A 24,425-nucleotide genomic window follows, 5' to 3' on the forward strand; every position below is an offset into this window, starting at 1 on the left:
GCCTTGTAATCTTTCTTCTTATCTTCCTTGAATTTCGCTTCTTGAGCTGCTGTAGCCTCTTTACCAAGAGGAGTAATGCCATCGGTAATCATATCAAGAACATCTTGATATCCAAACAAAACTTTCATTTGTTTGTGCCATTTGTCATAATTCTTCGAATCAAGAATCGAAAGGTTGGTAGGAATTTTGTCATTGGAAACGGACATGATTGCAGCGGAATTGGATCTGAACCTTGCTCTGATACCAGATGTTGGAACACTATCAAGAATTGAGGGTGAATCAATGGTGAAAATTGATAATTGAAATTGTGGTGTTTTAGAAAATGATGGAGAAAGGAGAGAAGTTATGGAAGAGAGTTATTTTCTGAATTTCCTTATGTATTTCATAATGGCATTAGTCTCAAAACATTACACACAAAGTTATTTATATGGGTACAAATGTGGAACCACTTAACTTGGCCAAAAAACTAACATTTAAATTATTTACAACTTCTAATAAAAAGAACCTACAATCAGACCCGTAATCCACATGCAATAATGTGAAAACAGTTCTAGGAAAATAACTCGCTGTTTTCCAAAAATAATTCTCTTTAATTCTAGATGGGTTGTAGAAGATGCCTACCCTATCAACTCTTAGTTTCTTTTGTCTTTTATGCTCTGTTTCAGATTTGGAGATTTCTCAATTTGCTCCTTATCTTTCTTTAGTACTGTTTTGGTTGATTACTGGAGATTGAGAGGAGAAAATGGACATGCAAGGGGTTGGGGCAGAGGTAGAAGACTTGAGTGAGTTATTGTCTTTGAAGGGTTATGGAAAGAAGAGGAAAATTGATGAATAAGGGAGAAGATAACAATAACTGGTGTTGGTGTTTTCAGAATATTTTTCCTATTTTGTCCTAAGTTAGATTCTAATGATTCTGTCCTAGTTTAGATATTTCATCACGTCTGACATGTGCGGTAATTAAAGATTGAAGAAGTAGTTTTATGAAATAGAAAAATATAATGCAACAGTTTGTTTATATAAAAAGATATAATTTGGTGAGAGGGGTAAGTCGGTAATAATTTTATAAAAGAAGCCATTACTATCAGTTACATAAACCACATATGTTATTTGAGTTATTCACTCTCTATTCACTTGCTACAAACATGGGTGTAGCAATAGAAATTAGTCTCATTAAACAACTTTTACATCTTCTAATAATCAAACAATCAACTTTTATTTGCTAACAGTATCCCTGATAGTTGGTAGTGATAAATTAGAAGTATGTTTTCATTAATCTTCTACTACTAACAAATTGCATCCCAAATACACCAACTAGAGAATGAAAAAAATAAAATGAATAGTAGCAAGAACTAAATCACCCAATTTAATTCAATCACTACCAAATAATATAGTAAATTAGAAAATCATAATGCACACTTAGTTTAATTTAAACAATTACCTTAGTAATCAGAAGTTAGATCAAAAGATAAATAAACAATTATTTCAATTAGAATTTGAATTCAGGTCCACGTGACTAGTTCATTCTCAATTGAAACTCATTTGCTTGAGTCCAATAATTGGATTTAAATATGAATTTGGTCCCTATTAAATGTACCATTTTGTGCTTTTGCAAATATATCATAATTAACTTTTTGTCCATATTATTTTGCTGTAATTCCTGCAAAATTTATTCATATTGAAATCGATCCTCTATAATATTCATATTTATTTTAATCCTTGCCTAACTTACATTTGGAGGTTCTAAAATCAAATATTGACATCTTACACTAATTTTAGTGACCAATTCCAATCTAAACAGATTTTGCAACAACTAAAATAAAATAACAGGATTTTAAACAAATTGTTATGTATTTGCAAACACAAAAAACCGATAAAGAAATTTACATATCTAAAAACAAATAACATTATATTTGTATGGATCAAATATATATTTAAACAAATTAAATTTCAAATTCCATATCTCATTTTACTTATCTCTTTGTGGAATTCCAAAAGATTAAAAAGTCAATGGATTACCTCTAGCGACCATGGTTTCTCAAACTTTTCAGCACATCTTTTTTGCCGGTGAGTTGCATGACCAAACCTTTCAATGGAAAAAAAAAAAATTCATACATCATGGTTATGTATAATTAATGCAATAGAACACAAATTCAAACATTTAGTAATTTGATTCATCTAATAAAATAAAGGGTAGCATAAAGCAGTGGAATAAATATGCAAAGATTCCACATTTATTAATCCTTGTTACTTCGATTCATCTAAAAAATAAGAGTAGCTTAAAAGCAGTAGAATAAATATGCAACACTTGTAGCTTTGATTAATAAAAAATTGAAAATAAAGGGTAGTTGAAGTCAAATTTTATATGATACAACTTCAAAATCAACCATCTAAGTTTCCCCTATGTAATTGACATGATTTCATTATGCAATGGTGCAAAACAGATTGAATCATGATCATATACATTCATAATTTCCCAATTTATGTCATTGATATAGGAAATAATAACACATAGGGTTCAAAACTGAAGACATAACTCAACTGATTTGGCTGAAACACATAATGGATGCACAAATTCTTTTCATAAACAAAAATGTTTCATGGACACCTACTTTTTTTGTATATCTAGTTAATTGCGTGCAAAAATATGGTTATTTCACTTGAGTAGATGGTTAATTTAGATCACGTTAAATATTGTGGTTAATCATATAGTTGAATTAACCATATTTTTTGCCGTGAATTAAATTAACCATATTTTTGTATGTGATTAACCAGGTGTTATATGGATGTACAAAAAAGTGGATGTACATGTATTATTACTAATCCATAAAAGGACATAAGCAACATAAGGTTCATTGTTTAAATTTAATTATTACCATTGGTATAATCGCGACAATCATTAAGACCAATCCTCAAACTTGTTTCCCATTTTTTGTTGAATTGACTTGCTATTTCCACAGCATTTGCTTCTGCATATCCAACCAACCAGCATTTGTTTTGCGGCATCCTTTTTAAATTCCTCTCAAGAACAACTCCTGGGAATATGAACAGAGTTGATGATTTAAATAAAGTGAAAAATCCAATTAGAAAGTTCAAAAGCCATACATAAATCCCAAATTTGTCAAATTCAAGATGTTGAGGCTCCTACTCCTCCAATAATAAATCATGAGAGCAAACTATGTCATATATTTTGCATTTTTATTCTTTTAAACTGGAGCTGTTGTTAGAATATCAGATTGTTGTAAGAATAACAACTCCGGTTCAAAAGATTAAAAATATGAAAATAATGCAAATACAGAATAGTTACAATAGTTCGATCACATAGTTCGACCAATTGCATTTACATCTCCGACAGCAGAACAATTACAATACCGTTCTCTCGCTCGAGCGACCTGTTCGTTTATCACTAAATATGAGCCATATCTAACAAAATGTTCAAAAAGCGCGTCAACGAAGAACCAAACACATTTTCAATATTTGATACCTTATAGAAGAAGTTAACTTTATGAAGACTAGTATATAATATATTCACCTGGCACTGTTCTACCACACAAGGCTGCTAGTGCCACATATATATCTTCAGGATCTTTTGGTTGAAAATCAAAAACCAGAACCTGGAAAAACCATTGTCACCATGATTTTCAAAAAACTTGAATTCTAGATTGAAATAGGTAAGGGCGTTAAATTGCATTGATAGGTTATATGAAATTCCTAAAACAGAAAAAGTTCAAAAATTTCTATTCCCAATTCCCAACAAGCAGTAAATGTAGAGGTGTTTGGGAGAACACCAAGGGTAACAACAAACTAATGACCAGAGCTACCAAGAGACCTTTACACCACATATCCATCCAAAACATTAAGGCATTAGGTTAGGTATACGGTTCATCTCTCTTATATATCATTCATTTAGCTCATTCACAGTCGATATGAGACTGCCATTCACATTTGAATACCAACAATTGTGAATTCCCCACGTCATTCATTATACTAGTACCATCGCTACCAACCAATAGAACACGTTTCATGACCACATGCCACGAATACTTTTCGATACAATACACCGTGGTTCACTCCCGCTCTCCCACTAAGCCGAACCGAGGCTTTGATACAACTTGTTAGGGTGATCTAAAGAACACCGAGACTTTGACACTACATCTCCAACCAAAACCTTAATGAGGTGTCAAGATCTCTTAGTGATCCTGGTCATTAGTCCTTGTTTCTCTTGCTACTCTCCCAGACTCCCTGGCAAGAAATTAATCAAATTTCAAAAAGACTAACACAAAAAAAGATAGTGGAGATTTTACATACAAACCATAACAATAACCCTAAATATATATTTAGCACATTCATGAATTGGCAGGGTAATAAATACTAGGCATAAAACATAAGAGAGGAAGGAATAGGATAGTAGAAACCTGAGAATGAAGAGGATGTGAGGATGGTTTGATGATGACCATGTAATGCTGCAAATCCCATAAATTAAGGGAGTAAGCAGCAGACATAAGCAACTGGGGTGGTCCCTTTTTAGCCCTTAGAGGCATTGCTGCTACATAAACTTCTTCTCTACCTCTTACCATTGCTATGTTTGATAGCAGGGATGACATTTCTCTGTCACTCAAAATAACTCAAAGGGACCAACAAAACCAATTTTTTCTACAGTTAGAATTTCTCAACTTTATCCAATCCTGCTTATGTAAGAGAAACTACTGGTTGAAATTGCATGTTGTGCATATAAAATACATGGAACCTTAGGTACCGTTTACTTTCTGAAACTGTGCAAGAACTAGCTAACTGAATGTCAAGAACCAATCCATAGACCAAATCAAGCAGAATTTTCTCCTAAGCTATGTAGGATTTACACTTCGGTTTGAATGTGTATCCGGTGTCCGACACGTTGTCCTACAGAGGTATAACATCGACACATATAGTTACATTCAATTTCTAAAATTATTATCTGGATCAGTGTGTCAGTGTAAGTGTCGTGTATAGTCTCATGTTTATCTATGCATCTATCTTTGATAGCTCCTAAGGTAGAAATGTTGAATATCATTCTCTCCTTCCTTTTGAAAAAAGGATACTTCAAAATCATTAATCTAAACTCTAAAGCTTAATCCTACTTCTACAATAGTTGTTTACACAGATTTTTGCATATTGAATTTTTCTCACACACATGATTCAATGAAATCAAATGCGAAACTGAAATCAAAAGATATGGTCACATATAGCACTATGAAATGTTGAAATAATAAAAGAGAGGGTAATAATAATTTAATTTAGCTTTAAATTTACCTTTTTTGGGGGTTGAATTCAATGGTGGAGTTTGTGGGTCTTCAAATACTCCCTTATCTTCAAATGGGAGTTTATGCATTTTGGAAGGTGGAAATTACTTTATTATATATCTAAATAAATTATATATTTATATCATTTTATATTGAAGTGTTTATTATAAACAAAAATAACTAAATTAAATATTTATCAATGTATTTGATATCAGAAAAAATTTAAGTGCATTCTCAAGAATATCTATCGTAATGCTATAAACATGTTTAATGAGAATTAAAAAGTTATTGAAAATAAAATGTATATTAATTAAATGATATGTTAGAAAATAAGTTTTATTTATGGTGTGCACATGTGAGTTAAGTGTTGAATAGTGTACAGTGGTAAATTTTTAAGTCCTACAAAATGTAACGTACACCTACCACATCAAATATACTATTTTAATTTTTTTAAAACCACAATATGGGTATTCACTTGAATCTGTCCTAATTTAGATGGAGAAATTTATTTTGATTGCGTATGAATTTTTTTCGAAATTAAAACTTAGGAGTAGAGACGGATTTTGGTGTATTGATATTCACCTGCGTCCAAACTTGTTCCGCTACTAATATTCTTGTCATTTTTTAATTTTATATACATGCATACATTCAATATATTTAATATTTTTTTCAATATTAAAAATTATAATCTTTCTTATATAGAAAATTGGATTTTAATATTTTTTAATTTTAATCTTAAATTTATTATTTTATATATATGAATGGGTGTGAATTTAATTTTTTGACTTAATTGCAGTTTTAGTCCTCCTATTTTAGCTGAATCGCGAAAGTGGTCCCCCCATTTTGTTTCTCTCCAGTTTTGGTCCCCAAGCAGAATTTTGGTCCAAAACTTGACGAAATTTCATTTTTTTTTTTTGCATTTATTTAAGTCAAACAATGCATCAAGATCTCATTTGCAACAATTGTACCTGAAATATATGATCATAAATGGTGTAGTACGGCTTTAAAAACTAAAATTTCATCAAGTTTTGAACTAAAATTCTGTTTGGGGACCAAAACGAGGAGAAACAAAATGGAGGGACTACTTTCACGATTCAGCTAAAATAGAGGGACCAAAACTGCAATTAAGCCTAAAAAGTATTTGTGCACCATGTAACACTTAATTCATTTGCGCACATCAGACAAAGTCATATTTATTTTGATTTGTGAACATAGAAAATGAGTTTTTTCTTTTCTTTATATTTTAGACCGTAAAAAATACATATCTTTTATAATTATTTTGGACAAATAAAAAACTTGATTTTGATTAATAAATTAATTTTAGAAAGATTACTACATTTTATTGTCCAATTTAAAGACGGTCCTACTTGTCGAGTGTGGGATTGGAGTTGGAGCTGTCAAAAAAACCCCAACTCCAAGACCTCTTAATTTTTTGTATTAAACCCTTAATATTAAGCCCTCCAGTCAAAACAAATTTTTTAAAGTTCTGGCCCATTATTTTATGCGGCTTAAGGGTGGTGGCTCGTGGAGCTTATAGGCCCCCAAAAAAGAAAAGAGAAAATTATTTATGGAAAAAAATCGAAAAAAATTTAATCGATGAAAAAATCAAAAAATTCTTATTAAAAAAATCGAAAACTTTTTATCAAAAAAAAAACAGAAAAATTTTTATCGGTGAAAAAATAAATAAAAAAATTGTCAAAATTTTCATCGGCGAAAAATAATTCTTCATTTAACCAATTATTATTTTATTAAATTTATAATTTTTTAAAGTTTGGTATAACCACAAAATGTGTGCTTTATGTTAAGAACTATAAAAAAATATCTAAAAAATACACCTAAATTTTTTCCTTTTAAGTTAAGAATCACACAAAAAATACCTAAAGAAATGTACATAAGTTTTTTTCCTTGTTTTAAACTTGTTATTACCATCTTATCAATAATTTATTTCCTACTTTACTTTTTTATTCATGTATGGTTTAGCTTTGTCATTTTTTTGTCAAAATTTGTATGCTACCTCTTCGCACCAAGAAATGGATATTTTTGTCCAACTAAAAAGGTGCTAATTGCTAAAATGTTCCTTCATACAAAAGATAGCAAATCTCATATATATTTGTTTGATCAGTTGAGTAATGTGGCCCATACATCCATAATCAAAACACACGCAATGGGAGGAAGAAAATTGATAATTTACACGCAAATGGATAATCAATTGTTTATTGACAAATTTACACGCAAATGGATAATGAGGAGAGGACTCTTAGCTTTTGTACCCCCTCATTTAAACTTGTACCTCTAATTTGTTAAAAATTCAGTTTTATCTTTAATAAATTCATTCACGTAAGCGGTAAAAAAAAATTACTCAAAAATCTGACCCCTCGTTGAAATTTCCGGTAAGTAATTTTTTGCAACTAAATTTCCGGTAGTTATATTTATTACCGAAAATTTGGTCAATGAAATTTCCAGTAGTTGTATTTCAATACCGGAAATTTCAAATTTCCGGAAGCTACCGGAAATTTCAAAAAATTTGAAAAATCCGGTAGTTAGTTTTTGTTCACCAGAAATTTTGTTTTTCGAAATTTCCGATAGTTAATTCGGAAATTTCAAAAATCTGGTAGTTATTTTATTTATTTATTTTTTTTGAATATTTTTTTTTAATTTGTTTGTTACTTTATTTTAATTTTTTTTTGAAATAGGGATGGAAAACACAGTGTATCGGAAATTTCAAAAAGAATGAAATTTCCGGTAAACAAACCGGAAATTTGAAAAATCCGGTAGTTAAAAATGCATACCGGAAATTTCAAAAAAGAAATTTCCGAGAAGACATCCGAGAATTTCAAATTTCCGGTGTTGATTTTGAACTACCGGATTTTTCAATTTTCCGATGAACCTTCCCGGAAATTTCATTTTTGAAATTTCCGGTTTGCATTTTGAACTACCGGAAATTTCAATCCTCTTAAAATTTTCGGTAAAAACTTTTTTTCAGAAAAACTCACTTTTCCGAATTTTTCAAGTGTGGGGATACAACTGTTTTGATTTTTTCTTATTTTGACTTTTACTGATTTTTTTAAGGTTATTTTGGGTATTTCACTCAAAAAATATTCAATTGGAAGATACAAGTTTAAATGGGAGTACAAAAGCTAAGGAGAGTGTGTTCTTGGACCTTAAACGGAATGGTCCAATCTAGATGGATTTTGGCCCAGTTCGAAACATGTTTATGTGTAACCGTGTGTAAAAATGATTTTTCTTTTTAATTTAAAATTTTATTAAAAATTATTTAAGTAATTACAAAACAAGTATAATATAATATGACTTTCACATATACATGAGACAAGCCACACCATCTTATTTAATAGTCACATCATTAAAATTAAGAGTTAAATTATGAGTGGATAACATATCTGAAATTTCAAAAATCAAAAAATCAAAATTGCAAAGAAAAATAATTTCGAAACTAAAATTATGAACAAAAATTGCATTTAAGCATTTATGTATAATATAGTTGACTTATTTATACTTTTAATATTTCCATTGCTTCCCTTTATTGCACAACACAAGAAAAGTATAAATTACTTCAAACCGTGTAATTTGCCGTGGTTACATGGTTTAGAATAAACATTTTATCTAGTTTTTCTTACTATAATTATTTAGTTATACAATAATAAACAATATAAAATATAGGATAATACTTGATAAAACCGGCAATGTACTCCATTTGAAATTAAAATATGATCGCATTAATCATATTTATCCATAATTTTCCAAAAATATGTTAATACAACCTAATTTATGATTAGTTATTTTGTTTTATTTCTCTAGATCTCGTGTAAATGAAGTCTTAAATCGAGAAGGAAATAAAATATGATTAAAAATAATTTCAATCAAGATTCGAAATTTGATTTTCAAAAACGATTTGTTATATATTAACTAAGATTGTTAACTATTTATATAGGATTATTTAATTTGATGAAATGGATAGGGACCTATAGAAGCAGAGCCCAAATGCCAAATCTTGAGAGAAACTTTGATGTTTGTGTGAGTTGCATTGTTGAATAGAAATAATCTTGCAGCTCCATATATTGCTTGTGTTGGATAAACTCTACCTGAGATCACAGTTCTTCCTCCTTGAGCAAAGCTCTCAATAATTGAATGGTCAACCTAATCACATTTGGAAGTTTATTGTCCCAACAACCAATATTTTTTTTATAAAAAAGTAAAATTTAATAACATTAGATTGATTGAAACAAAGTAATCTCAGTTTCATCCTCAACCATATATATGAGTATGCACTTAGTAAGAAGAAAAAAAAAAATAAAATTGTAAAGTAACCTTATATATTTCTGAAATTAGGTCACAATCTACCGAATTTGATCATTAATTTAATGAATTTGATTTATGAATCAAATGATTTGAATTTGAACTCAGAATTAAATTTGTTAAATAAAAAATCGCAAACTATATATAATTTAACTCGTTTAATTTATCAATTAATTTGGCAGTACAACTGTAAAACGGTCAAAGTAATTGTTTGTGTAGATATAATATAAAAATTACCTATATGTCTTTGTCTAATAAATTAATCTTTTGAAACAACTAATTCATCGTGTGATAAAAGTTAAATGTTAATAAGTGCATTGCTTACACTAAGATTTTAAATGATGGTAGTCGGAGATGTGTTTAAGGTATTGTACCAATTTTGATATTGTAAAAATTTATGTTCAAATATTTTTCTATATGATACTCAATTCATTTTTAAAAATATTGATTTAGACATAAATCTTAAAAGGTGCTGTTGCATGAATATGTTGCATAATTTGCATTAGAGGTATAAAATAAAAAAATTATTGTCATTAACACTTACCAATACCCTCATTGATAATTTTTCATCCCTGAAGACTGGAACTTTGCTACCATAAACTGGCTTTTCAACTTCAGGAGCCTTTGATGATCTGAATCATACAATAACCCATTTTTCATGATCAGAAATCATTTACATAATTAATTTTAACCCCTATTTTTCTTTTTCAAAAGAAGAAAAAAAATAACTCAAGAAAAAAATTCCCACTTCCTCTATAATCTCAATTATAAAAAGAAATGCATACATTTGTTGCATTCAAATATAAGTAAATGTCAACTAATTATTTATATTTAGTATCATTGTTTCAAAAATATATTTATATTAATTTCTTAATATTATGAAGAGATGACCATTTTAATTAGACATATGTCTTTTTTTTATTCAAGAGATATGTTAGTAAATGTATTTAAATTTACATTAAAAAAAATGCACTTAACTGTCATCTTTAAAATATTTTTTTTGGTTCCATCATCTTTAATAATTTTCAATAAATGTGAAAGTAAATATTTTTTATTTATCATAATTGAGATTTGAGAGGGAGTACCTTGTTTCATCAACACAAAAGAAAGTGTTTGAACTACCAAGACTAGTATTAGAGAGTCTAAAATAAATTGGAGTTTGTTCAGAAAGTGTGTCATCTGCAATAGCTAGAATTCCAAATGGTCCAAAAGCACTTCTCTCTATAGCACCTTTTCCACAATCTATATTGTCATTACTAATAATCCCTTCAGATGCTAATGATTCAATCTCAAATTCCACAAATATGTCCAACTGTTAATAAATTAGGAAATGAAAGAGTTGTTTAGTTTAAATTTTGAGTGATAAGCCAACAAATATAATAATAAATTAAATATATTTTTAGTCTTTACAAAATTTCCGATTCTAAAATTTAGTTTCTGCATAATTTTTTTTTCTCTCAATTTTAGTCCCTATTATACTTTTATAGGAATAACTTTTTTAGTCCTAAAAACAATTTTTTATTACTCTTTTAAATAAAATTTAAAACTATACTAACTTCGTATTTTTTAATACTCTTTTCAAGATACAATCTTTAAGTTGTAAAAAATATAAATGAGACAATCAAAATTTATCGGGGACCTACATAATTTAGTAAAATATATTTAAATTTCAATCAATTAAAATATGTGTAATAAAAAACAGTATGTTAGATAGTATATTATTAGCAATTGTCTAACATTTATATAGAAACTAAAATTAAAAATGTTGTTATTTCATAAGGATTAGAAACATGCTTAACACTATAATAAACTTATATTATTATAACTTAGATAATTTTGTAGACAAAACCTGTGTTGCTTGAGTAATGTTCAATGGCACAACAGAACCAGGTTTAAGCACTACTCCTTCATATTCATCACTGCTTAGTCTTAAGCTCTCTATTTCTTCTACTGGCCATAAAAGCAAATTAGTTCCAGTCTTTTGGTCAAGCAACACTGTTCTTGGAATTGTCTGAAAGGTAAAAATAATGTGTGCAAAAATTTATATATGAATTAATAATTATATTCTACCAAACATTTTGTCTTTATATCAAATAGTCTCAAATTTAGTATCTAATAAAAAAATAAAAAATTGGGTCTTTATATTTTTTTTATTAAAAGGTACTTATTGCATTTCATTCACAAGTAGAAATGTCAATAAAGATGTAAAAACTAGCAAGAGATGTCAATATTAATAGTAAAAATAACTTTATTTGATCTTTAAAGTAAATCACTTACTTTAAAAGAGTTGTTGGTTTTGGAAGACATGTTAAAAAGAAGCTAAATTACATTAACTATTTAAATTTGAAAAAACTAAATTAACTTTCTATATAAAAAATCAATAGTAATGTAATTACAGTTCAAATGGTAAAAACTACATAAATATTTGATATGTTTGAACTCACACTACTTTGTTTTTTTAAATTGAGTGTATTTGAATTTCACAACTAAACAATAAAAAATAAAATAAAAAAATCCATAAATACATACATACCTGAAGAGATGCCCAACCTTTTTTCAAATCATCACTTTCTGAATCAGTTTCATTAATCCAACCCCACAAAATCCTTCTTTTTTTTACTTGATCACAGAAAGTCTTTGAAGCATAATATCTTCCATAGTCCAAAAGTAACCCAATACCCACATCCTCATTTGGGTTATCAGGCACCCATGTATCATTTTCAATAAAATAAGTTCCAATTGCATAACTATCTACTTTTGTATCATCCAAACTAGCCTTTAACACATGCTTAACTTGTGGACCATTTATTGATGTGTCCAAACCATTAGTCCCGTTTATCGAAACCGGATAAAAGTCCACACATTCCCACATACCTGTACCCGGGACCGCATGTAAGTACCGATCGTTGAGTTCAAAATTCGTAAAATTCGTGGTTTTATAAACTAATGAAATGCCTGTTTGTCCTTTCTTTGACCCAATTAGGACCCTCCATTTTCCGTCTGGCCCAATCCAAGCTGTGGTTGGGTCACGAAAATTCTTTGGACCAATGCCAGGTGGGGGTTCTATGATTGGGTTATTCGCATATTTGACCCAATCAAGGAGAAGGGGATCAGATAAGTTGGCGGGATAAGCAAGATTTTGAACTTGCACATACTCGTTAGTATCGCCTGTGTAAAGCATTATGATTTTCCCGTCTGGTAGAAGCGTAGCGGACCCGGTCCATACACCGTTGATATCGAACCACTTGTTGGGTTTCATGGCAATGGGAAGGTAGAGCCAATGAATCATGTCCTTTGATACAGCATGACCCCATGTAATGTTGCCCCATATAGATGAATATGGATTGTATTGGTAAAATAAATGGTACCATCCCATGTGAAATAATGGACCTATAAAAATACAATGCAATACACTATAGTCATGCGTTGAGAACTAGAAAAACAAGGAAATAAATATTATACAGTTTTAGTCCCTCTATTATTACCAGTTCACATAATTCATCTCTCTATTTTAAAAGTCGACAATTATTATCCTTCCTTTATTTCTTTTTCATTTGTCCTCTCAATCTGTCTTAATTTTCTTTTCTTTTCTTTTTATTTTCTTTTTTTTTACAAGAACATTCCTAATGTTTTTTTTTTATATTAGCCTCTTAATATCTTTTTTAGTATGATATATTTGGGAACAATGGCCCATATCTAGAGCTATCAATTTTATGGGCAATAAATTTGGGACCCAACCTACATGTTTAGGGGCTCTAAAACCGTTCAAGGCTTTTTTATTCAACTTAAAAATAAAAAAAAATTCAAAGCTCAAGAGCCCCGATTTACCTTAGCTCCCAAACTGGCTCCATCTTTTTTACCTAATTTTTTTTATCAGGAAAGCAAAATAATTTGTTTTAGAGAAATAATATTTTTTGTTTTAGAAAAACTAAATAAAAAATCATAGCTGATAAAAAAAACAAAAAAAAATAAATTTGGGGCTATGAGCCCCATGAATCCTTTACTCTAGACCCACAAAAAAAATTACCACATAATAAATCCAAGTTTAAATTTATTCTTCTAATACGATTCTATAATTAAGATGTTTAAAAGTTTAGAGCTTATTTGACAACTTTATTTATATTTGGTTAAACATTAAATATTTATCAATTTTGGAATTTGCCTTGAATTTAACTCTACAAAATAATTTGTAACGTAAGAATTGTCTTCACTTATAAATTAAAAAAAAAAAAAAAATAGATTTTATATTCTTCACTTTGATCTTTACCCCCATAATTTTTTAAAATAAAATCAATTTTACTTCACTTTGATTTTTGTTTTTAAAATTTTTTATAGACAAAAATAAATTGAGAAATATTTTTGTCTACCAAAGTTTTTATTTTTAAAATTTTCGATAGACAAGAATTGTTTTCAAACTTTCAGGTAAGCAAAAAAAAAAAATCGTTTTCAAAAACTCCAATAAACAAAAAAGAAGTTGAGAAAAATTTGTGCTTAAAATTTTATTTGTTTTCAAACTTTCAAGTAGGCAAAAATTAAAAAATTAGAGAAAAATATTTGCTACCAAATTATTCATTTTGGAAATTTCTGGTAGCAAAAAAAAGTTCAGATAAATTTTTGGCTGCCAAACTTTTTGTTTTTGAAATTTTCTATAGATAAAAAAAAGTGAAAAAAAATTTGGTGGTTAATTTTCAAACCAGAAAAATTTTAAGAATGAGATTCTTTTTTAGTTATTTTTAATTGAAAAATTCAGTTTTTGAATTTTTCGGTAATTCTTTTATTAATCAAAAAAATTGAAATAAAATTTATGGGTAGAAAATAACTATTAAAATTTTTTGGGTTACCAAAATAACAACCAGAAAATATGAATAATGAATTTCTCAGTTCAAGAAATTCTTGAAGACAAAATTACTTTTTCCGAATTTTTAAGAAAAGGGTACGTGTGAATTGTCTGAATTTATTTTACTTTTAGAGTATATACAAAATTCAATTTTCTATAAACAAATATGTCAATTTCACAAGTTCATTATTTATTAATTCAATTCGCACATGTTGGAGGGACCAAAATATTCTATATTAAAAAGGCCTAACAAAAGGAAGTCCCAAAGCTTAAAAGCCTTCATATTTATGTGGGCTCATAGACCCACTTATTCAAATACTTTTGAGAAATGTAGCACCCACCACCTATGCAAAACACACGAAAATATCATTTTATCTTTTTTTTTTATGATTTACCACTTGATAGTCAAAATTTTCAAAATTGTATACATTTTGACAATTTCAGTAGTTTCGCATTCATCCATATTTTTTATTTTATTTTTCAACTTTTGAAAATATTGCATTTCGCAAGTTTGACATTTATCCAAAGTTACAAAATTCTTTTAAATTTTTTGAAAATTTTGACTATCAAGTAATAGATGGTAAAAATAGGTCAAATGATTTTTTCATGTGCCTTGGAGTGGAAGGTAAAGGTGAAGGAGTAGGTGGTAGATTTATCAATAATATATTTTAATAAAAAAAAATTTGATTTTTTTTTTCTCAAAGTTTTTTCGAGAAAAAGTTTACAATATTTTTGCGAAAAAAAAAAATTCCAAAAAAATATCAATTGACAAAACAATGGGTCAATGAATCCTATTACTTAAGCTTACAAAAATAATAAAATTATGGGTTAGAGCTTTAAAAAACTGTCTTACCAAATGACTTATTAAAGGGAACTTAACACTTTGAGATTTAATTGAGAGTTATACTTATAAATACATTTTTAGGCTATATTGTATTTAATGTGAAACTAATAACACACTTTTTCACATCTAAGACTTGATATCTGAAATGTGATCCCTATTGCTGGATAATTGCTACATGTTAGAAGATGATTCAATTGTTTTTGAATAGACCATAATACCATATTAAATTTGGATTCGGTGTAGCTCAACTCTTAAGAAGATTTTTTTTTTTTGCTATGCAATGTTTATTTCAATATAATAATATCACATAATTCACTTGTGTATCACAATGTATATTACTATATTTATTCAATAAAAGAAATATTTACTGAAATAGAAAATAACAAATTCACAAATAAAAAGATGAACGTACCGTCGGGATCTAAGTCAAGCCAGTCAAATATCCGCGCAAAAAAGAAACACCAAAATAGTCAATAAGATATTGTTGATTAGTTTCATAATCAAAATTAATAGTAATAAAAAAAAATCAAAGGAAGAAAAAATCAAAGTGGAAGATGATTAAAACTGATCATCTACCATTCAATGAAAGATACTAAAAAGATGTTAGAGAAAAGAGAGAAAAAAGAAGGAAAAAAATCATATAGCAAACAAAAATTTAACATTTGAATAAAAATAAAATAAAAAATAAGCTAAAGTACACTTACCATTCATCCAATTCTTTTGGGGTTGAAAGTGGAAAGCTGTTCTTTGCCAAGAAATCATTGCATTTGTCCAATTATATGAAACTTTATGGAAATTATATAGATTGGACTTGGCTGAAACTCCTTGAGCAACTCCTCTAGGCAATTTTATACTTGAGGAAATGTTAGTAACATGAATAATTTCTATTTTTTTAAAAGAATTTTGGCTTTGATTTATAATTAGTGCAACCATTGATATTAGGAATACAATGGATGCAAATGTCACAATAATAACCTTTGATGGTTTTTTGCTACTATTCAGCATGGGGGTATGAAGAGCATGGTAAATATTAGAGGTTTTTGTATCATAGGAAATATTGGCCTCCATTATTTTTTGGCTATGTGGTAATCCAATTTGAATTTGAGGCTTGCACTATTTTTAAAATAAAAAGGTTGCGAAGGATTTGTGAAGAAGTGTATGTAGAATAGAAAGTGTATATAATAATAGGGGTATGTGAATGTTGGGTTGGAATGGTGGTTCCAATTCCATTAAAGAGGTGGGAAAAAAAGACACACAAGAGAAAAATGAATGCATATTTCTGTTTAGTTAAGAGGATATAAGATATGGGACCATAGGCATTTTGGATGTGACTATAGGAAAATAAAACTAAAATGAAACATTTTTTGTTTTTGAAGATAAAATATAACATATTTATAGTCTATAAAAGTCATTTAAAGTATTTAATGAGTGGTTGATAGTTAGTCTTCATGTTAAAAATGGATTGCAACATATATATGGATTATATAAGAAATATAAAATGAGTTTAATTTATATATACGGTTAATATTAAAAAAACTACATTGTTCATTAATAACAGCCATTAAATTATTTCATATAATATATAATGTAAAGTATTTAATATTTATTTCTTTGTGTTATTATTATTAATATTAAATAAATTTTACTTAATTATAGAAAATTAAATGAAAAATCAAATGTTCTATAACTATATTTCACGATTTCAGAATATTATAAAATAAGTTCAGTAGTTAATTTTAAAATTCGATGTCATGGTAGTATATTTTCGCAGAAGATCAAAATCATTAGCTTCGATGACATAATAAAATCATATTTTACCAATAACATATTATAATTAAATAATATTGTACCAATAATATATCATAACTAAATCATCTTTTGATTTTTAATGAAACATAATGCATAATTTATAACCTTGTATTTTATAATTATGGTAGCAAAATTATATTTTGTTTTTAAATATTAATTTAATTAATAAATACCGATATTTTTAATATAGATGTTTTATTTTATATTCAAGATTGGTTAGTTGTTAACAACCAATGAGAATAATCAAAATAATATTGTGAGCTATAACAGAAGTAAGATAAGCTAAGTCAATGTCATACCGAAGATGGAGCTTGCACTTGGAATCTGCTACCTGCACCCTTAAATGTAGTTAATCGCACCCTGCAGCTAATTCTTATTTTCATAAAATACCCCTCTTCTTCTTTTTTTCTTCTCTCTGTTTAGTTGTTTTAGGAAACTTGTTTCTGGAATATACCCTATATTACTAGAAAATGTATTTATTTATAAAAAACATATTTAATATTTAATCTTATACATTGAACAAATATTTATAAATACAGATGAAATATAAAAAATTAATTAAAGATTGATTTAAAATTATTTTAATTTATTTTTTAGAAAATTATTTTATTTAACAATACAAAAAAAAAACAAATTTCTTTACATTCCATATATATTTTAGACTTTTAATTTTGTCAAATTTACTTTTACCTATTATTTCCTTACTGAGTTAAATGAATTTCTTTCTTCTTATTGTTTTTTTTTAAATTCTAATTTTTCGGTCTAAATTGATTAATTCAGTGATATTTTATACGTTTAAATTAATCTAAATGTATATTTAAATATATAGGAAGACAATAGAAAAATCAACATAAGTTAAAATTTGTGATTGATTTTTCACATATTTAGGTTTGAACAGTCCATTGAGATGACAAATTATTTTAGCCCGACATATTCTTTTTAATTTGAAGGACTAACTAATGGCCAATTCTATTTTATTTTGTATTTTATTTCTTCTGATGAAATAAATATTAGAAAATATAATATTAAAATTTTAAAAAGTACATTTTAAAAATAAATTAAATATTCATTAAATTTCTGCAAAAAAGAAACTATAATATATAATTTATGTCCGAATATAAAAAAAACTAACATGATTTGGAGAGCTTTTTTTAAGACTTTCTTTTTTCTTTTTATGTTATATTTTGGTCCTCTAATTTTTATTTTTATTTTATTTTTAATAAATTAAAAAAAATTCACAAACAAATATTATTTCATCCACCAACATACAAACAAAAAATTATTTTAGAATGTAAATAAATGTCCTAACAAGTGTATCATAGTACATAGAATCTCTTCTATATATACTAATTGGAGTTCAAGACTTTGAATGAGACATAGAGACAAAAGATGAGTAAGGGACAAAGGGAGCAGGGACACTATATGAAACTCATAGTGATATTCAGACTTATATAAATAGGTACTATAAATAAATTAATAACATCCAAAATATATATGGAAAAATATTAACACATGAAATTCTTCCTTAACTTAAAAGAATTAAAATAAAAGAACAATTACATATGTAACTCCTAATTTGCTTGTTAAGGGGCAGTATCCAAGCAGAAAGAATATGAATTAAATAACAATTTTTTGATGGGGACAAAAAATAACTCTCTCAGCACATTTTTTTATAATCTTTATGACATATATAATTATGAGCCAAAAATTTAATTTACAGCTATCAAAAAAGCTTTGAGCACAAAAAAAAAATTGAATAATGACAATGTTATTCTTATCTTGAGAGTTCTTCAGAACTAAATTCTGCTCCTAGAAACCTTTAAAATATTCTCAACCAAACACAAAATCAGAATTTGTCTTTAATATATAGTATAGTAGAAGTATATTCTCCTCTATACATTATACTAATGAGATTGATTTCCATACCACAAGTGACTTGAGAAATTCCATGACTTGCATATACAACATTGTGGTACAACTTATGTCATAAAAACCTTTATACTATTATATATTACATGTTTGGATTCACGATGAATTTAGTAAAATCACTTTGAAATTATAATTTTGTTGAAATTTAAAAGTGTAGCATTTGTTAAAATCGCGATAATATAGGGAATTCTAATAAGATGTTTGGCATTGGGATTTAAAAAAGTTTTGGAAAACAATTTCTATATTTTAATATATATATTTGAGATTTTTTTTAAATTTAAAAGTAACCTGATTTATGATCACGTAACATTTCAGTCACACTTCACTTATTTTTGGAAACAATTTATAAATTATTTAGTTTCAAGAAGAAGAAAAAAACTTGTGAAAATTTTGAAATTGTTTCCTACTTATTTTATAAACTCTTCAAAATAACTTATGAAAACAATTTATAAAATATTTTGACTTTATTTTATGACATGTCTAGGTTATAAACTACAAATTGCTACAAAACAGTCAAAGGAAACATAAAATAAATAACAATCACGAGTATTATATCTGAAGGATCACAAAGAGAGTAAACTGCATTGCTTTATTTAGGAGCAGAAGACACTAAGATTCCAAAATCTTTATTAACTTCATTCAAAACCTGGTACAATCCATTTTTTATATCGTTGTTAATATCAGGAAATATATATAGCAAAGTAAAGAAAATTGAAGAACATGAAATTTAAGTATAGACTCATAAAAACAAGTAACATATGAACCTTAAATGCATCTTCGTCGGTCAGATCGTCGCAGATATATATATAGCTAGCACATCTTTGTCTTTGTTCAGTCCTAAATAAAAACATGTTTATGTCATTTAGTGCCTACGAAACAGTCAAAGGAAACATAAAATAAATAACAATCACAAGTATTATATCTGAAGGATCACAAAGAGAGTAAACTGTTAATTGTTAATAATCCATGTCAATTACATGATGAATGACCAAAGGCGGAAGCGTACCTGTGGGAATTGCCATTGATGAAATCCTAGGATGATGATGATAGAGCCAATGGGTTGGGTGATCTTCCTCAGCAAAACACCCTGAAGACCTTGCTCTCTTGATGGGGATAGAGAGAACCAGAGAGTTTTCTCCTTTAGGGTTTTGAAACTGAATAGTCTTATTGTGTTTGCCTTGGGGACCATTACCACTATACATAACTATTATTAGTTATATCCCAAATTGCAGTATTTCCAATTCAGCCCCTCATTAAATTAGAAACTGTCTGGTATCTACACTATTAATTTTCATAACTATTATGCTCTTTAGCCATAAACTATTATATATTATTTGACCCATAAATCTTACAATCTCCCATTGGTCACACATGTATCCTTAGGAGTGTGTTAGACTTTATGACGTCAAAAATGTCATTATAATTACCTTGAGTATAATCCAAATTGTTCCGTCCATTAATCATATCAGCACATGGAACCAAAGAGGCATTCGTCATAATAAGCATAACTAAACCCATCAATGATCACCCGTACTGACACAACTAAATGCATGTCAATTTTTAACTGGTCCTACTTTATCGAATGAGATCATACCATAACTTAAATGTACAAAGTAACCAAAAACTGAATACTTTAAACTTTATTTCTGATCAGAAAGTCCAAATACAATGTATTTGTACTTTACAATTAAACATAGAACATGAATTACATAATGGACGAAACTCCCACTAAAATCAAGATTCCTCAAACTGTAGCACACCCATGTGAGCAGTATGCTCATGAAAGACCTTGGGTGGTAGACCTTTAGTGAGTGGATCCGCAATCATGGAGTTTGTCCTTAAGTGTTCTATGGATATCTGTCCACTTTGTACCTTCTCTTTAACAACTAGGAACTTAATGTCAATGTGCTTTGACTTGGTTGAGCTCCTATTATTGTTAGAATACAGGACTGCTGATCTATTGTCACAATACAACTTGAGTGATCTTTCAATCCCTTCAACTATTTGTTGTTGGATTTTGATCCTTTGATTCCTAATTTTGACATAATTCACAATTCAACCATGTTCATACAATACATGATAAATCTAATATTTGAATTGAGCAAGATTTCAGGAACAACAATCAAATCCTACACACTTGGAATATATTGCTTGGAACACAAGAACTGACTGAATTAGAAATTGAAAATGCACAAGTCAGTGGCACCCCAGTTTTGAGGGTAATCGATTGACAAATCGATTATACAATTCACAAAGTAAACCTGATTGAAATAAATCGATTGGGAAATCGATTGGATAAGTCACAGTGGAAACCCAGTTTTAAGGGTAATCGATTGGCAAATCGATTACTTAAAAATCACTTGCAAAATAACTTTTCCTGTGACATACAAATCGATTGGACAATCTATGTTGTAATATTTCAATCAAGTTAAATTTGGTCGAAATCGATTGGGAAATCGATTGAACCAAATCCCAGGTAAGAACGTTTTCAGACAAATACATACAAATCGATTGGCACGTCGATTAGTATCAAAATAGCTGAGTCACTGACTTAAACTCAATCGATTGGCAAATCGATTGACAAAACCTTTTGAAAACCCAGTGAACTCTGAGCGTGTGACCAAATCGATTTTAAGTATTTGTTAATCGATTATGAAGATTTGATAAATCGATTATGGAATCGATTGATATGTGTTTCAGTTTGAACATAACATCTGCAATCGATTACGAAATCGATTCATATCAGTCTTAACATAATCACTGAGAAATGTTGTTTAAAGAATCGATTGGTAAATCGATTGGGTTATATAGTTTCAAGATTCAAGAAAAACAAGACACACGATAATCGATTGGCAAATCGATTAGACTGGTTTATCACTTTACGAAATCGATTGGTAAATCGATTGATTAATGTGTTTTTCAGAAACTATATAAACTGTCTTCAATCTGTCTTTCAATAACATGAATGATAATAACAATGATATCAATCTGAAATATACATTGAATATTCTTGATACACAATAACACTTGGTTAATACATTGAGATTACTTTTTCAGATCAAATAGAAAAAGAGGATTATCAACAATCAAAAAGATAGCTGGAAAAGTGATCTTGAAAGACAAGGATTCTCATAAACAAATCTTTGATATCCAGAATTGTGAGAAGCCATTTTGACCAAGATTGAAGACTACTTTTTGTTCTTTCTGTATTCTGTTTGTAATAATTCTTTGAAACAAAAACAAAGCGAGAAAATCCAGCTAGAAACTGGTGACTACTTTCTTGGGTGAGAGTGCTCAACAAGAAAGAGTTGTACTTTGATTCTGTGATAGGTTGCTGAGTATCTACAAGGATCAGAGGGTGATCAATAGGAAAGAGATCATTAAGATAGATAGGTTTCGGGGAGGAAACTGGACAATCTGTAATTGATTCTTTCTATTGGAGAAGAAAATCTGAAATCCGTTTGGATTTGCAGGACTGGATGTAGGTTGTCAAGTGGACAACTGAACCAGTATAAATCCTTGGTGCAATCTTCTCTAACCCTTATCTCCTTTGATTTACTATCTTGATATATCTGTATATGTGATTAAAATTAGATGCATGTTAAACATATTCTGTAATAAGTAATATTGTTTAATCTGATAATTTGACTTGTATGCATCTTGATTAATCTCATATCAATCTAATAAAACTTGCTAATCTTGTATGCCACAATTTAATTTCCGCTGTGTGTATGAAATTGATTTAATTTCATAAAGAACTGATACATTCTGATATATTCCGCTTATTACGAGGTCATATATACCAACAATTGGCCTCAGAGCCTAACTTTTCGAGAGGTAATACTCATAAAAGCACTATGGCCTCAAACGATTTTCTGGGAGAAGGCGCATCGTTAGCAAGACCTCCAGCTTTCAACGGAACAGCTTATATGTACTGGAAGCACAGGATGCTAATCTTCTTGGAAGCCAGTGGCATAGACATCCTTGACGCTGTTGAAAACGGTCCATATATTCCCAAGATTGCAGGAACGAATGACTCAATGATTCTCAAGCCTAGAGCCGACTGGTCAGATGATGACAAGAAAAAGGTAGGTTATAATGCAAAGGCTAAGAACATTATAACATCTGCTCTTTGTGCAGAAGAATTTTTTAGAGTGTCAAACTGCAAGTCAGCAAAAGAAATGTGGGACATTCTTCAAGAAACACATGAAGGAACCACAGACGTGAAGAGAGCTCGCGTAAACACACTGATGCACGAATATGAATTATTCAGCATGAAAAGGGACGAATCCATCAGTGATCTGCAAACCAGATTCACACACATTGTGAATAATCTTCATGCATTGGGAAAGCAAGTGGATAACGAACAGCAGATTGGAAAGATTATGAGATGTTTAACCAGAGAATGGCAGCCAAAAATAACAGCCATAGCAGAATCTAAAGATCTAGCAAAGATGACGACTGCAACTTTGTTTGGAAAACTAAGGGAACATGAAATGGAATTACATCGACTGGACGAATCAGAGATGGAAAGCCGCAAAAAGAAAGGACTATCCCTGAAGGTTCAAGCCCAGCAATCGAAAACTGAATCAGATAGCTGCTCAGATCAATCCAGTAGTGAATCTGAAGAGCCGGAAATCGGGTTGCTTGTCAAGAAATTCAAGAAGTTTCTGAAGAAGAAAGACAACAAATTCAGAAAACCATCTAGCTCCAAGACTACTGACAACAAGACCATTACATGCTATGAATGTGGTAAAACTGGTCACATAAAGTCAGAATGCTACAAATTGCAAAACAAGAATAGAGCTACAAAATCAAAAGGCAAGGAACCAGTCACCAAAACCAGAAAAGCTTATATTGCATGGAATGATAACGATGAATCCTCTGCCTCTTCTGATGAAGAAGAAGTCAACTTGTGTCTCATGGCAGATACAGATTCAGAATCAGAAAATGAGGTTAGTTCACAATCTAATCCAACATATGATGAGCTACAAGAAGCTTTCAATGAACTGCATGATGATTATGTGAATTCCATAAAACAGTTGTTAAGCACAAAGAAAATGCTTGAACAAATGAATGTTGAACATAAAGAAATTGAAAACTTATGTGAACAACTGAAAAAGGATTCACATGAAAAATCTGCAAAGTGCATTGAACTTGAAAATACTGTTGCATCATTAAAATCTGATTTATTAAAGTTTGCTAATAGTAAAGATAAGTTGAATGTCATACTTAGCAATCAAAGACATGTTCATGAAAAATCTGGTTAAGGATATACACCTAATATGCGTGTTAAAAGAAATAAAAACAGATCTGGTATTGGTTATATGCAAACCAGAAATGTCAAACATGATCAAAAAACTGCTATTGCTAAGAGTATGTATGACATCTTTACTAAACCAAATAAACATTCATC

At 28.9% G+C, this 24,425-nt stretch overlaps 2 protein-coding genes across 6 annotated transcripts in view; both read right to left on the bottom strand.

The window, feature by feature from the left end:
- The window catches only part of LOC101502245 (uncharacterized), a 24,685-nt gene extending 19,281 nt beyond the window's left edge, over positions 1 to 5,404 (bottom strand). For 3 of the 5 annotated variants that reach the window (XM_073368184.1, XM_073368183.1, XM_004499595.4), the window contains exons 1-5: positions 5,287 to 5,373; positions 4,413 to 4,621; positions 3,530 to 3,611; positions 2,874 to 3,032; positions 2,017 to 2,083 (exon numbers count right to left, since the gene is read on the bottom strand). In XM_073368184.1, coding sequence (XP_073224285.1) covers positions 2,019 to 2,083; positions 2,874 to 3,032; positions 3,530 to 3,611; positions 4,413 to 4,621; positions 5,287 to 5,365 — 594 coding nt within the window. In that variant the 5' untranslated portion in view covers positions 5,366 to 5,373 and the 3' untranslated portion in view covers positions 2,017 to 2,018. Of the gene's footprint in view, positions 1 to 2,016; positions 2,084 to 2,873; positions 3,033 to 3,529; positions 3,612 to 4,412; positions 4,897 to 5,286 lie in introns of all 5 variants that reach the window. The other 2 variants (XM_004499594.4, XM_004499592.4) reach the window with 2 other exon arrangements.
- A 3,168-nt stretch (positions 5,405 to 8,572) lies between these two features.
- On the bottom strand, positions 8,573 to 13,003 carry LOC101506637 (beta-fructofuranosidase, soluble isoenzyme I-like). The gene is made up of 5 exons (XM_004499607.4): positions 12,124 to 13,003; positions 11,440 to 11,601; positions 10,676 to 10,902; positions 10,135 to 10,222; positions 8,573 to 9,431 (listed from the first exon to the last, which is right to left on the bottom strand). Exons 1-5 carry the CDS (start codon positions 12,964 to 12,966, stop codon positions 9,228 to 9,230), a joined length of 1,524 nt encoding a protein of 507 aa, XP_004499664.2. The 5' UTR covers positions 12,967 to 13,003; the 3' UTR covers positions 8,573 to 9,227.
- Positions 13,004 to 24,425: the final 11,422 nt, after the last annotated feature.

The sequence above is a fragment of the Cicer arietinum genome, chromosome 5 (genome assembly GCF_000331145.2).
Source record: "Cicer arietinum cultivar CDC Frontier isolate Library 1 chromosome 5, Cicar.CDCFrontier_v2.0, whole genome shotgun sequence".
Taxonomy (NCBI): domain Eukaryota; kingdom Viridiplantae; phylum Streptophyta; class Magnoliopsida; order Fabales; family Fabaceae; genus Cicer; species Cicer arietinum.

Bases quoted from the DNA above. Each gene is read 5' to 3' on its own strand.
- LOC101506637 (XM_004499607.4), bottom strand. From the start codon at position 12,966: ATGGGATGGTACCATTTATTTTACCAATACAATCCATATTCATCTATA. The intron at 11,602-12,123 runs GTATGTATGTAT...TTTACCTTTCAG, and splicing joins AAGGTTGGGCATCTCTTCAG to ACAATTCCAAGAACAGTGTT. The intron at 10,903-11,439 runs GTTTTGTCTACA...ATTTATTAACAG, and splicing joins ACATTACTCAAGCAACACAG to TTGGACATATTTGTGGAATT.